Here is a 12,405-nt window from a genome sequence, read left to right as displayed (position 1 = left end):
TCATGGACAGAGTGGAGAGAAACAGAGAAATAGACACATCCCATATATAGAAACTGAAAAGTGTCAACAAGATGCTTCAGAGTGTGAAAAATGGCGGGCCTAAAGAACATGATTGGCCTCATGCTGTTACCACAGTGACTAATGGGACACCATAGTTATCTCTCTAGCTTGACGAGAGTGGGTGACAGTGAGTAAAAAGATTGAGAATGAGAAAGTGTGTGTTTGAAAGAAAGAGTTCTCGTGCAGACAGAGTGAAAAGACAGAGTGTGACATGAAAAAATGAAAGGTGTTTCTGTGTGCAAGCTAACAGGTATAAAAGACAGATCAGTCGGGATTAAAACAGCTTGTAATTATTGTTTCTGTGTTTGTGTCCTTTTCTGCTTTGGCTGCCTCCCCTTTCTCTCTACACTTTTCTCCATATTATCTTTGGAAAACACACACACGTGTGAGCAAACGCCCTCTGTCCCTTTCTCTCGATTTCCCCTAAGCTCTTGGTGACAAGGGGATTTTCTTTAGCCTTTTTATTAAGATTGCTGTTATTTGTCACACAAGGGAGATAGAGGATGGAAGAGGGGATTGGATGAAAAGCGAAAGAGCAAGAGGAAGATGTTTTAAATGTATGAGTGAGAGGGTAAAGAGGAGCAGCGGGAGGTAAGAAAGAGGAAAAGGGAGAGCAAAGCAGCAGGGGAGAAACGGGTGAAAACAATGGGGGAAATGGGCCAAAGGAAGCCAAAGCAACTTGCATCATTCATCTTAAATAGGCCTGGGGCAAGAGAAGGATCTTTATGACAAACATTTCACCCTTTGCTAACTTTGGCAGACAAACATTCACAGACCCATGCACTTAAACACTCACGTCCTTATTTGTAAAAAGTTTAAAGCTGTGTGAAATGCCCATGCTACTAAATCACATGTTTATTAGCACTGTATCTGGTCCAGCACTATAATGTAATAAAGAATTACTTTATTCATTTTATTAATCTCCTGGGAGTGTTGGATTGGCTGCCTTTTCAGCGACTTTGGTTTGAAAATTAACTAGCTATTGTACGGTGCTCTGTCATAACATGTATTCCCAGAGCCAATTAAAGTCACCCTGTGGAGTTTGTGACCACTAGTAGCTGAAAGAATTCTCTCCGGCAATGATTTTACATGCAGGCCTCTGTTTGCTGCTGTTCTGCACACGATACAGTATGTGCCACTGTTAGTTTGGCTGATCTTGATGCATTATGCTCAAAAAAATGTATAGAGAAGAAGACTGCTGCAGACCTGAAGGATCTACTGTCAAAACACGGCTCATGGTTCTGATAAAGAAGGAAGAGAAACACATGTATTTAACCAAATAAAAAAATATTTATTAAAGTAACAAAACCCACTAACAAACAAAGGCGATGATAGAGGGCAATAAGAACTTAGCAGGACAACTTCCTCTCCAAACACCCAGGGAAAACTTAAAAGTCTATTTTAGTGACATTAACCTATAAAAATAAAAGCATTAGAGGAGCTTTAAGTCTGCGATGATGACTTATATGTATGAATATTTCCATAAATGGCTTTATACAGTAACTCTCTGGGATCTGGAATCAGTTATTTTAATGCCTAGATATTGCTCGTGAAAAACCAGTTCCATATGCAACTTTCACCTTCTCTAATGAGGTGTAATAAAGACTCGCACTTGGATGTAACCTGAAGCGTCATGTGGCATGTTATTAGTCTTTGCATTTTGCTTGATTAACTGCACACATGCATTACATGCACAAAACCCTTAAAGGTCACACAGAACACACACAAACTCCAGTCACAGCCAGTCTCATCATATAATGCATCATCTTCTCTCATATTAATGTCACAGTCCATTAAAACTCTTTTAACCTTATTTGGCTGATGTCCTCGCCTACGCAAACTTCTCCATGTTAATGCAGCATGCTAATGAGGGACAGCTAGACAGAAAGAAAATATTATTAAAGAAGTGAGAACTTTGGCTGCAGGCCCATGTCTTTGTACTTTATGTAGTTTCACATGACATAAAAACTACACTTAATAGAGTCCCGCATGGAAGATAAAACATTCCCAAAGAGAAAGAATAAGACATAAAGGGGAAAGAAAAGAGGGGAGAAGTGTTATTGCCATAGACAGGATATTATTCACCCACACTGACTTGGTAGCGTGTGGTGAATTTGCATGCTACCAATGAAGATGGCAGACTCTCCTGGGAGCAGAGAACAGCAGGACTCTACCCATGAACTTCACTTTACCTTTTCCTATTCGTATAACATTATTCTGCAATAAACCATCCTACTGCACAGCCATATAAAAAAAAAAACAGCAGGGGTTTTCAAATTATCAAGAGATTCTTTAAGAAATAGAGCAAAGAATAGTTGACAGTGGTGGAAAGTACTTGGACTTCTCTACATCTCGGATACATATATTGTGCTTCTACTTCTTCAAAAATTACGGCACCCTTGCAATTCTGTCCGAAAATGCAACTCTTCTCTCAGAAAATTGTTCCAATTGCAAATGTTTTGCTACTCACATTGTTGTTTGTTGTTTTTGTTTGCACTGGAACATTACAAAAAACTGGGAAGAAAAGTCACACAGAACTCAAAAATCAACTCAACAAAATTATTGGCACCTTGTCTAATTTGTAAGAAATAATTTCTTTTCAAACATGTGATGCTCCTGAAATTTGTATTTACACACACCTGTGGCAAGTAACATCTGTGGACAATGTAGTAGTCAGACTTGCAACCAGTTAAAATGGAGAAAAGTTCACTCAAGCTTTGTATTGAAAGAAGTGTAAAGCGGTGTCTGTGGATTTGAGAGAAAAGAAATCATTGAAAAACACTAAAAACATGGCTACAAGTCCACCTCCAGAGATCTTAATGTTACTGCAACCACTGTAGCTATAACCTTTCTGGACATGGGCAGAAGAGCTAAATTAATGAAAAATGACAACAAAGGATTATTGGAATTGTGTATATAGAACCCTGATTAACTTCCAAACAAATTCAAGCTGATCTGCAGAAACAAGGTACAGCAGTGTCAGCTCTCACTATCTGTCGCCATCTGATTGAAAAGGGACACTATGGTAGGAGACCCAGGAGGACACCACTGCTGACACAAATGCATAAAAAAGCAAGACTGGAGTTTGCCAAAAGTCCTTCTGGGAGAACGTACTGTGGACAGACGAGACAAAAGTAGAGCTTTTTGGTAAAAGACATCATGGCACTGTTGACAGAAAAAGAAATGAGGCCTTTAAAGAAAAGAACACAGTCCCTACAGTCATAATTCCAGCAGAGAGGTGTAAGAAACTCATTCATGGTGACTGGAGGCGATTGATTTCAGTTATTTTTTCCAAAAGGGGCTGCTACTAAATATTACGTTGTGTTACCTTACTATGCATTTTATGGGCTCTGTGTGAATTCTTATCAATTTTTACTTTTGTCCTTGTTTTTTTTTGTGTTGTTCCAGTGCAAAGACAAACAATAAGCATGTGAATACCAAAACATTTTCAATTGGAACAGTTTTCTGAGATAAGGGTTTCATTTTCTATACATTACATACAGTCTGTGAGCTAGTAGGTATGAGGTTAAAAGTTGCAGCATTCTGCAACCTTTAACGCTGTAGAAAGCCAGGGCAAATCCCTGAGGTCTTTCTTTTCATTACACTGGGCTGTGTTCACTATTCCCTTGCATCTGCACTGTGCTCTGGAGTATGGGCAGCACTCTGCAACACTCTCTAACATGCTCGGACAGCTGTATTAACAGCCCAGTGAGGCGCCTTCACTATCGCCCTTAAATCTGCCTAATTACACATCTCATCAGCCCTTCAGCCATTCGATAGCTGTAATCCCAAAGCCACACAAACTTATGTGCTGCCTCTTATTCCCCACTTCTTCCTTTACCTCGATGCATCTTCTCTCTGCTTTTTTTTTTTTTTTTTTTTGTCTAAGAGCCTCTTTTTCTCACTAGCTTTCTTTTTAATTCCCCCTCCCCTCTCTCTATTTGTCATTTTGTTATCCCCCCTCTAATTCTGTCCTGACCAAGTGACCAAGCCATTTGAGCTCTGGATACCACAGGCAGCAAAACTGCTCCCTGCTGGGATGCCTTTGCTGCCTTGTTGCTCACCCAGAGCTCCCCCATTAAGCCCATAGCCTGGAGATCAGCCACACATGCACGTGTACACACTTTTCCAATGCACATGCTGACACCCAACAAACTCTCCCACAGAGCACACCAGCAGTACATTTTCAGGAAACAGTTGGCTTACACATAAACATATTCACATATGCTCATACACACACGCTAAAAATCAGTGTGTCATGCTGGCCTCATGTTGTTTTTTCTGTGTTTGTGGGGAGAAGAGATAATTTGTTAGGGATTAGTGAAAGATGACGTCTTTCTGTAATCAACCATAATAAAAAGAGCCATACATTTATAAAATGCTTAGCTCAGAGTGAAATAATATACAGAAAAAAATAGAGACATGGGATAATAAAACTGCCCATCTTATCAAATAATTTACTTAATGGCAGTGTTTAGTTTGAGAGGATTAATAGATGGCGTAAAAAGAGTTGAGTTAGGGTGGACTAATGAAAGTAGGCATGCTGGCCGAGCCTTGGAAGATGTGATGAATCAAATTTCATTAAACCCTGCAGTATTTGTGTGCGCGTGCATATGTGAACTGTGATTCATAGCGTTAAATGAAGTGAAGCACTACCGATGTGAAATGAATCAACAGCCATGGTCAGTGCTCTTACTTTGTTCAACCGGGTCAGAGCTTGTGTGCATGTGTGATGTGCTATACAGTGGGTGTTAATGTGTGCGTTGTCGGCCTTCATCTTATCTGCAGCCCCCTCTGGAACTTGATATACTTAATATTTTGTTGTTTTGGTTTGTTTAGCTGTCCTTCGTGTAGGCTTCTTAAGATCTGTTTATTTTCGGGGTAAGATTTTTTCATTTTGTTGCATAAAGATAATGGATGTTTAGAAATGCCTAATACAATCCCTGGGCTTAACACTTTTTATCAACTGCTACAATGCATTTAATGAAACTAGGATCCTCTTTATCTTCGTCATCACATTCTTAGCACAGCAAAAGTTTTTTTTACTTACTTTGCCAAAACATTTTTGTATTAATATATTATAATATATATATAATATTAATTGCATCAAATTAATGCTCCCAGCTGATAGAAATGATTTGCAAAATGGTTAATCCTAATGTAAATGTGAGCAATCCACTGCACAAACCTCTGGCCTAAATAAACACAAACACACACATTTGTTCTGGTTTCAGCAGAACAAATTAACAAATTGACAGGTGTGTGTTTTTGTGGTGAGTGGATTGTACAACATATTATTTGGTTAAGTGTGTATATGTACATGCACATATATCCTTACATACATGCACACACATGCATGAGCACCGCGGACAGTCGTGAGGAAAGTCAACAGGTCATTGTGTGTTTTGTATGTTTGTGAAAGAGCTGTCAGAATGATTCATGTTTTACAAGAGAAAGCCTTGGGGACATTAGGGATACACACACACACACACACACACACACACACACACACACACACACACACACACACACACACACACACACACACACACACTATAAATGCACCACGATTGAGAAACTGTGTTTTCAATTGCATATATGGAGACCTAGTGGTTAAAAAGAGTTAAAAGTTTTAAAAAAAGCATCATAAATTTCCTGTGGGTTGAGCTTAGTAATTGTGTTAAGACTGTAAAATTCATGGAATCTACAAAGAGAAATAAGGTAAAATATGCAGCTTCCTCTAGTTGGATAATTTTATAAAATAAAAGCATGTTTTATCTTCCTTAAGATCAGTTTTACACTACATTTCTTAGCTAATATTCTGCAGCTTTCAGCTTTTCTTTATGTGTTCATTTGCTCAGTGAACAGATGTCTTTCTGTCACGCAGTCTTGCACAGTATCATTTCAGTCAACTCTGGAAAATAAAGACCAGCTTAACTCATCCCAAGAAAAGGCTAAAAGCTTTTATAGGCATAAATGCATTACTGAAAGTTATAAATAACTATCGTATAAGTTGAAATCTCGTCACATCTTCTTAGTTTTCATAGAAATGTGTATTCAGCCAAATTCTAAAAAAGAACAATAAGCCATTAATGATTTTACTACAGTTTTCCTTGTTTGTAACAGCATTTATATAGTACATATTATACACTAAATTAACCACAGATTTGTTAACGGGTGAGTATGGACCAAGAATAGGTGTGAAAAGAGAGTGAGCGGGGGATGTTCGAGAGGTGCTAGAGACTGTGAAGTGGTGAATGTGGTGTATGTAGGCGAAGAGAATGAGACTGAAAACGACAGGACAGTAACTTATGCACATTGACGCAGGAGAAGTGGGGATGGGAGGATGAGAAGGAGGTGAGCAAACCTGACAAAGAGGCAAGTGGAGATGGAGAAGGTTTGGAAAGAGTGTCAAAAAGGAAAAAGGTAAGAGGAAATACTAAGTGGTTTTGGGGGCATTTTCTGACAGTTGAGTTTTGCATTGTTGTCTGAGGATTTTATTTGACAAAATAAATCAAACTTTAAGGTATAAATCAATTTCTCTCATCAGAAGATCACATGAAACTGGATGTAACTATCGTCATGTCCAAGGACTGTGTTTCAAACGTTAATCCATGACAAGCTCAGCTCAAATTTTTCTTTCTATAATCATAACTTGACCAAGTTTGCTCATTTGCAATAACTTCCATGTCTGAATGAGTTAGTTTATTGACTTTAAGTGGGAATTATTATGTTAAATCACTTCTAAATCCTCATCAGCACATATAGTAGCTGTTGTTTGTTTGTGCTGTACACCATCTGAAATGAGCCTAAACAATATGAAAGCTGGATTCCAAAAAGGGCAGAGCAAGTACAGAGTGCTCAGGGCCTCTGAGAGCTCCAGCTTTACTGTGAGGTATGTAGTTTGTAATACTTTGACTAGCTGCATTTTTTGGGTTATAATACAAAAAAAAAAAAAATCACACTTTACCTGGATCAAAGAAATCACCATCATCTTGGGTAATACTACTGCATACGTGAAAAGTACAAAGACTGAATTGTGAGTCTGATTATGTTATAGGAGTAAAATGCTTACTTAAAACTAATCAGTGAAAATGTTGAGGCATCATATTATTGATTGCTCCTATATAAAATCCTAATTTAATGCCAATCTATCTTGTGCACATATAGTGCTTAATCAATTTAATAAGTAGCTACAAGCTAATTTACCCACAGAGAGTTTTTGCCCTATACCGGTCTAGAGGGTTAAGGGAAGTTGAATGTGTCTGTATCATCTGCGTACAAATGTAGTTAATGAGAAAAAGATTACATTTCGCCACTATTGAAAAAATTAAAAAACGCCTACTACGACTGCCTGTGATAATAACGGGAAGCGTAACTCCTGACTTAAAAGTCAGAAAAATAAAAGACAGAAAAGAATACAGAGGAGGGAAGCTGAGAAGAGGGAAGCAGCAGCGGGATAGACGGTCGAGGAGAAAAGCAAGCAGAGGATTGAAGTGACAGGTTGTTGTCAGAGCAGTGAGACCCTGGAAGATAGATGAAGACAGGGTCAGCAACTCCCTGCTAATGTCGCGACAGATGACTAACTGTGGCTATTTGGGTATAGGTGTGTGTGTGTGTGTGTGTGTGTGTGTGTGTGTGTTAGTGTGCGCGCTTACAGTATGTGTTGGTGTGAAGAAAGGGTCAGCAATTTTTCATCCAAGGCTGAGTGTGGAGTATTTGTGTCTCAGCATTGAGAAGAGTGTGTTTATGAAAGTATGTGAGTACAAGGTCAGCAACTTCTGCACTGCAAGGCTGACCGACACTGTGGATCTATGTTCTCTGTGTGTGTGTTTGACCTAACACTGCCAGTTGGTCTATTTTCACTCACAACATATTAACTCCGGTGCAACTGAGGAGCCACTTTGCCCCGTTATCATTGCGACATGTGGCAGTTGTTTCGCTTCTGTCTCCTGGTTGTTCACAGCTCAGCTTATGTTTACTGCCAGGTGCTGTGACACCACTCCACTTACTGTAGCTCCTTCCAAGCATTGCGATACTACAGCTTTGCCCTTGCACAGCTTACATCAACCCGGTTAAATTTTACATTGGTCATCTGAGTTCCCAGTCATGGCACAAAACTACACTGAGGTGCTCTGAAAGTCCATGAGACAAAGTGCTCTGTGGTCCAGCTAAAAAAAGAGGCTCATATTGTTTGTTCTGCAGTACAGATTCAAAACAGTTTTTTCATCAGAGCTCCTGAGAAGATCGGCTTAATCTATTTCAGATGTATGATTTTAACTTTATTAAAAGAGTACAATCATTTACAGAGCTTCTTCAGAGTCTGTTCATGGACTAACAATCTTTTACTATGACTTTCATTGAATTAATTCTGCTTTTAATTTACCATAAAGCACTTTGCAGCCTCTTTCTACTGAGTCCCTTTAAAGATTAGTAATGCTGGAACTCTTTGCTACCAGTACAGGGTTTTGCTGATAGGCCACCTGAGCGAGCCAAGGGTGATTTCCTCATGACCTGTTGCTTTTACCTCCAAGTTTAACTACTTTGCACATACATTGATTAAATGTACTTGAGCTTATTTAAAAGGGGCACAAGGTGCTTTTGCAGTGACTTAAAACCAACTTCAACAATTCACACGAGTCCATTAAGAACTGTGAATAAATGGTCTAATAACATTGTTCTGTTTCTTCCTTTTCTCTGTCTCGCATCAGTATTTGGACATCTCCTCTCTTCGAGCTGAACCAGTAGAACCCAGTGGAGCGCAGTGAAGGCCTGGCAGCACTGGCAGAAATGTCTGTCCCCCCATCCTCTCTCCCCTCCCTTCGCCCATCTTGCCTCTCCTCCCCTCTTCTCCTCTTCTTCCTCTCCTTTCTTCTGCTACTCTCATGTTCTGGATCAGTCCACGCAACCTCGCCTGAGAAGAACTGTTCAGCTCTTGGAGACGCATGTCAGGAAGGTGGGTCAGTCATATGCATGAGCACACTGCAGTTTAATGCATATTAAAAAGGATTTATTGTAGATCGGATCGATTTCTGGGCTTAACCCTTTCAAAAAGTGCAGCCCGTTGAAGAAAGTGAAGGGTTAATGCTTATCTGCGTACCAGCCATGTAAGCTGCTGCTACAATGAACTTTTATCAGCTAAACATAATCAAGTTTTAAATAACTTCTTCTTGAGCAAAGAGAGTTTCAATGGTGAGTTATCAGTTTATTGTGCCAATTTGTGACCACGAGACTTGTACGCATTTCAATATGTTTTAGTAGAACAAATGGCCCCATAAGCTCTCACTTATTGTAATCCTTAATCACATTGCACTGTGCCCTCAGTGACACGCCATATAAGATTACAGAGGCAGAGATTAGTGAGGTTATTATACAAAATTGTTTTTGTTCGTTTTTTGTTGTTTTTAGTTTTTGCTGCAAAATGCTTTCTGATGATTATTTTCAGGAGTCGTGCTGCCTGTGTGGAACCCTCAGAACCCTTCTGTTGGGGACAAAGTGGCACGAGCCATTGTTTACTTTGTAGCACTCATCTACATGTTCCTGGGCATGAGCATCATAGCGGACAGATTTATGTCGTCCATAGAGGTAGGTAATACATAAACAACCACACACTTTGACTATTGAACGTTTACCTCCTCCACCGATCCTTTCTTGCTTCTCTTTTATTTCTTTGCCTCTCCTTTCCTAATCACTGTCATTACCTTTCCTTTCCTCTCTTTGCTTCACCTTTCTCTTCTCCTCTCACTGCTTCTCTCCTCTTCTCTCTTTTCTAGGTCATAACCTCCCAGGAAAAAGAGATCACCATCAAGAAGCCGAATGGTGAGACCACCACGGCCACAGTCAGGATCTGGAACGAGACTGTTTCTAATCTCACTCTAATGGCCTTGGGTTCTAGTGCTCCTGAGATACTGCTGTCTGTTATTGAGGTCAGTACAATATCAGCCGGGTGGTTACACATTAGATTAACTGATATAGAATGTAATGGGAAACCGCTAATCTGATTTGCGCCCTGTCTGTAGGTTTGCGGTCACAATTTTGAGGCTGGTGCTCTGGGCCCCAGCACCATCGTGGGCAGTGCTGCCTTCAACATGTTTGTCATCATCGCCCTGTGTGTGTATGTGGTTCCGGATGGAGAGACGCGCAAAATCAAACACCTTCGGGTGTTTTTCGTCACAGCGGCATGGAGTATTTTTGCCTATATCTGGCTCTACCTTATTCTGAGTGTCTTCTCGCCTGGAGAGGTGGAGGTGAGGAAGGAGTAAAATGAAGGAAGGATATTTTGGGGGCAAGAAAAAAGAAGGGATGGGTAAAGGTGTTAACCCTGTGTCCTCTTTTCTTTAGGTATGGGAAGCAGTTCTGACCTTCCTCTGCTTCCCTCTCTGTGTGGTCCAAGCCTGGGTGGCCGACCGGCGCCTCCTCTTCTACAAGTATGTCCGGAAGCGTTACCGTGCCGACAAAAACCGAGGCATCATCATTGAGACCGAAGGAGGAGCGGATGGAGGGATGGGAGGAATGGATGGAGGAGGAGGGGGAGCACTGGGTCTCGGTGGGTTCACAAAAATGGACATGCTGGAGCTGGATGGACAGATGGCTTTGAACTGTCACAGCGGGATGGACGGAGGACTGATGGAAGAGGGAGGAGCGAAGGATGAGGAGGACGAGGCCAGGAGGGAGATGGCGAGGACACTGAAGGACCTGAAGCAGAGACACCCAGATAAAGACATGGAGCAGCTTATTGAGTTGGCTAATTATCAGGTTAGAAGAACATACACAATTATTTAAGGTACAGTAGACAAAGTTATTAATTTTTGAGGGAACCTGTTTTCCTCATTTCTCCAGTCTTTTCACACACCTCATACATAGGTGTGTGAAGACTTCCTCTAGTTCATTCCTGGGGCAGGCTATTTCATGTTTACCACCTGCCAAAGAATTGACATCTGATTTGTTGTCTTCCTATACTTATAGACAAGTAAAGAGTAGGGACAACTTTTTATCATCCAAAAAAGTCTGGAAGCAGAAATTATATAAGGCTTTTTTCTTTCTTTTTTTTAAGTAAAATAAGTTTTTAAAACAAAAATTCCAAAGTACAATTACACACACCTAAAAAACTGCATGTGATTCGTTACTTCCACCCCTGCTTTGATTGTTAACAAGGTGCCTGAGGCAGTAGCAGGTACGACAGTTCTTGGAGGTGACAGTACACAGCAGCTGTGACAGAGAACATATCAAAATGTTTGAGTGCGACTCCCAAGCTGTTAACAAATAAGCACACGGCTTAATTTATAAATTTGATTAACATTATTCTCCCTATTTATGTCTTTGGTTGCGATATTTATTTGACAGCAAACTTTGCAAACATGCACTAAATACAGAAGTTATGGGGAAGCTAGTTTAGCTATATAAGTCACTTTCTCAACTTAAACACAGGATTTATTTATTTTTTTTATGTAGAGTTATGTGCAGACTAAACCACTAGTCCGCAGAAAGGAAGCTATTGAGTGACTTGACTGTAACATGTAACCCTTCTGCCATCCAGGTGGTTTTAAGCCCGGTAAGTTATATAAATGTTGATATGTGAGTGTTCATACTTGTGCTGGGAAGTCGTTCCCTGACGAAAAAAATTTTAACTCAAGGTCAACTGGCTCTGGTTTTATTTATTTCTTTATTTTCGCTTTAAGTTGCATCCCACATGTTTCATAATTTAAGGAGAGATGCAGTTGAAATCTTAATAAAAAGCTAGCAAGTGGACCTCGAGATAAGATTTGTTTGGGTTATTTAGTTTTGTGTATTTTTATTGAAAGTTATTTATAGTATGTGCTGTATGTAGTCGGTGACAGATTGAAGCTGCTACTAGATGGTTGTCATACACACACCGCCTAGTTGTAATATTCCCAAGACTTGATTAGAATGTAGGAAAATGTTCATTATCATAGCAGGGCAGGTAGGATTCCACATCTTTACCCACTGCACATATTTTTTCCTTTTGTACACTTAGAAGCTGCAGAAGCTTAGAAGCTGCTCTCCCTTTTTCTGTGTCCCCTCCTCCTTCTTTTGCCTCCTCTCTCCTCTCATGGCAGAGAAAAAAGGAAAGAAAGGTGTTTAGCAGTGTGCCCACTGTACCTTGGGTACACTGGGCAACTCTGATGTATATATCCGTTGAAGCCTTCCTTCTCTTGTAGCTCAGCTTTGTGCTGTAAACAAAAATGACATATGACTTGTAGATCAAACTCGACTACGTAAATTAAGGTTTTTATGGTTGTAATAAGTCAATGAATAAAAAAATGAAATCGTTTTCTTACTCAGTGATCAGGGGGATTGGTTGTTCATTAAGTTAGTACAATATGC

The 12,405-nt window shown here is 40.0% G+C and overlaps 1 protein-coding gene across 2 annotated transcripts in view; it reads left to right on the top strand.

Moving 5' to 3' along the window:
* The window catches only part of LOC137138346 (sodium/calcium exchanger 1-like), an 85,677-nt gene that overhangs the window by 32,306 nt on the left and 40,966 nt on the right, over nt 1-12,405 (top strand). For both annotated transcript variants that reach the window (XM_067525455.1, XM_067525456.1), the window contains exons 2-6: nt 8,772-9,016; nt 9,506-9,645; nt 9,834-9,986; nt 10,080-10,307; nt 10,402-10,815. In XM_067525455.1, coding sequence (XP_067381556.1) covers nt 8,851-9,016; nt 9,506-9,645; nt 9,834-9,986; nt 10,080-10,307; nt 10,402-10,815 — 1,101 coding nt within the window. In that variant the 5' untranslated portion in view covers nt 8,772-8,850. The remainder of the gene's footprint in view (nt 1-8,771; nt 9,017-9,505; nt 9,646-9,833; nt 9,987-10,079; nt 10,308-10,401; nt 10,816-12,405) is intronic.

The sequence above is a fragment of the Channa argus genome, chromosome 12 (assembly GCF_033026475.1).
Source record: "Channa argus isolate prfri chromosome 12, Channa argus male v1.0, whole genome shotgun sequence".
NCBI classification, from domain to species: domain Eukaryota; kingdom Metazoa; phylum Chordata; class Actinopteri; order Anabantiformes; family Channidae; genus Channa; species Channa argus.
Note: the sequence above shows the minus strand (reverse complement) of the source record. Positions and strands in the feature narration are given on the sequence as shown.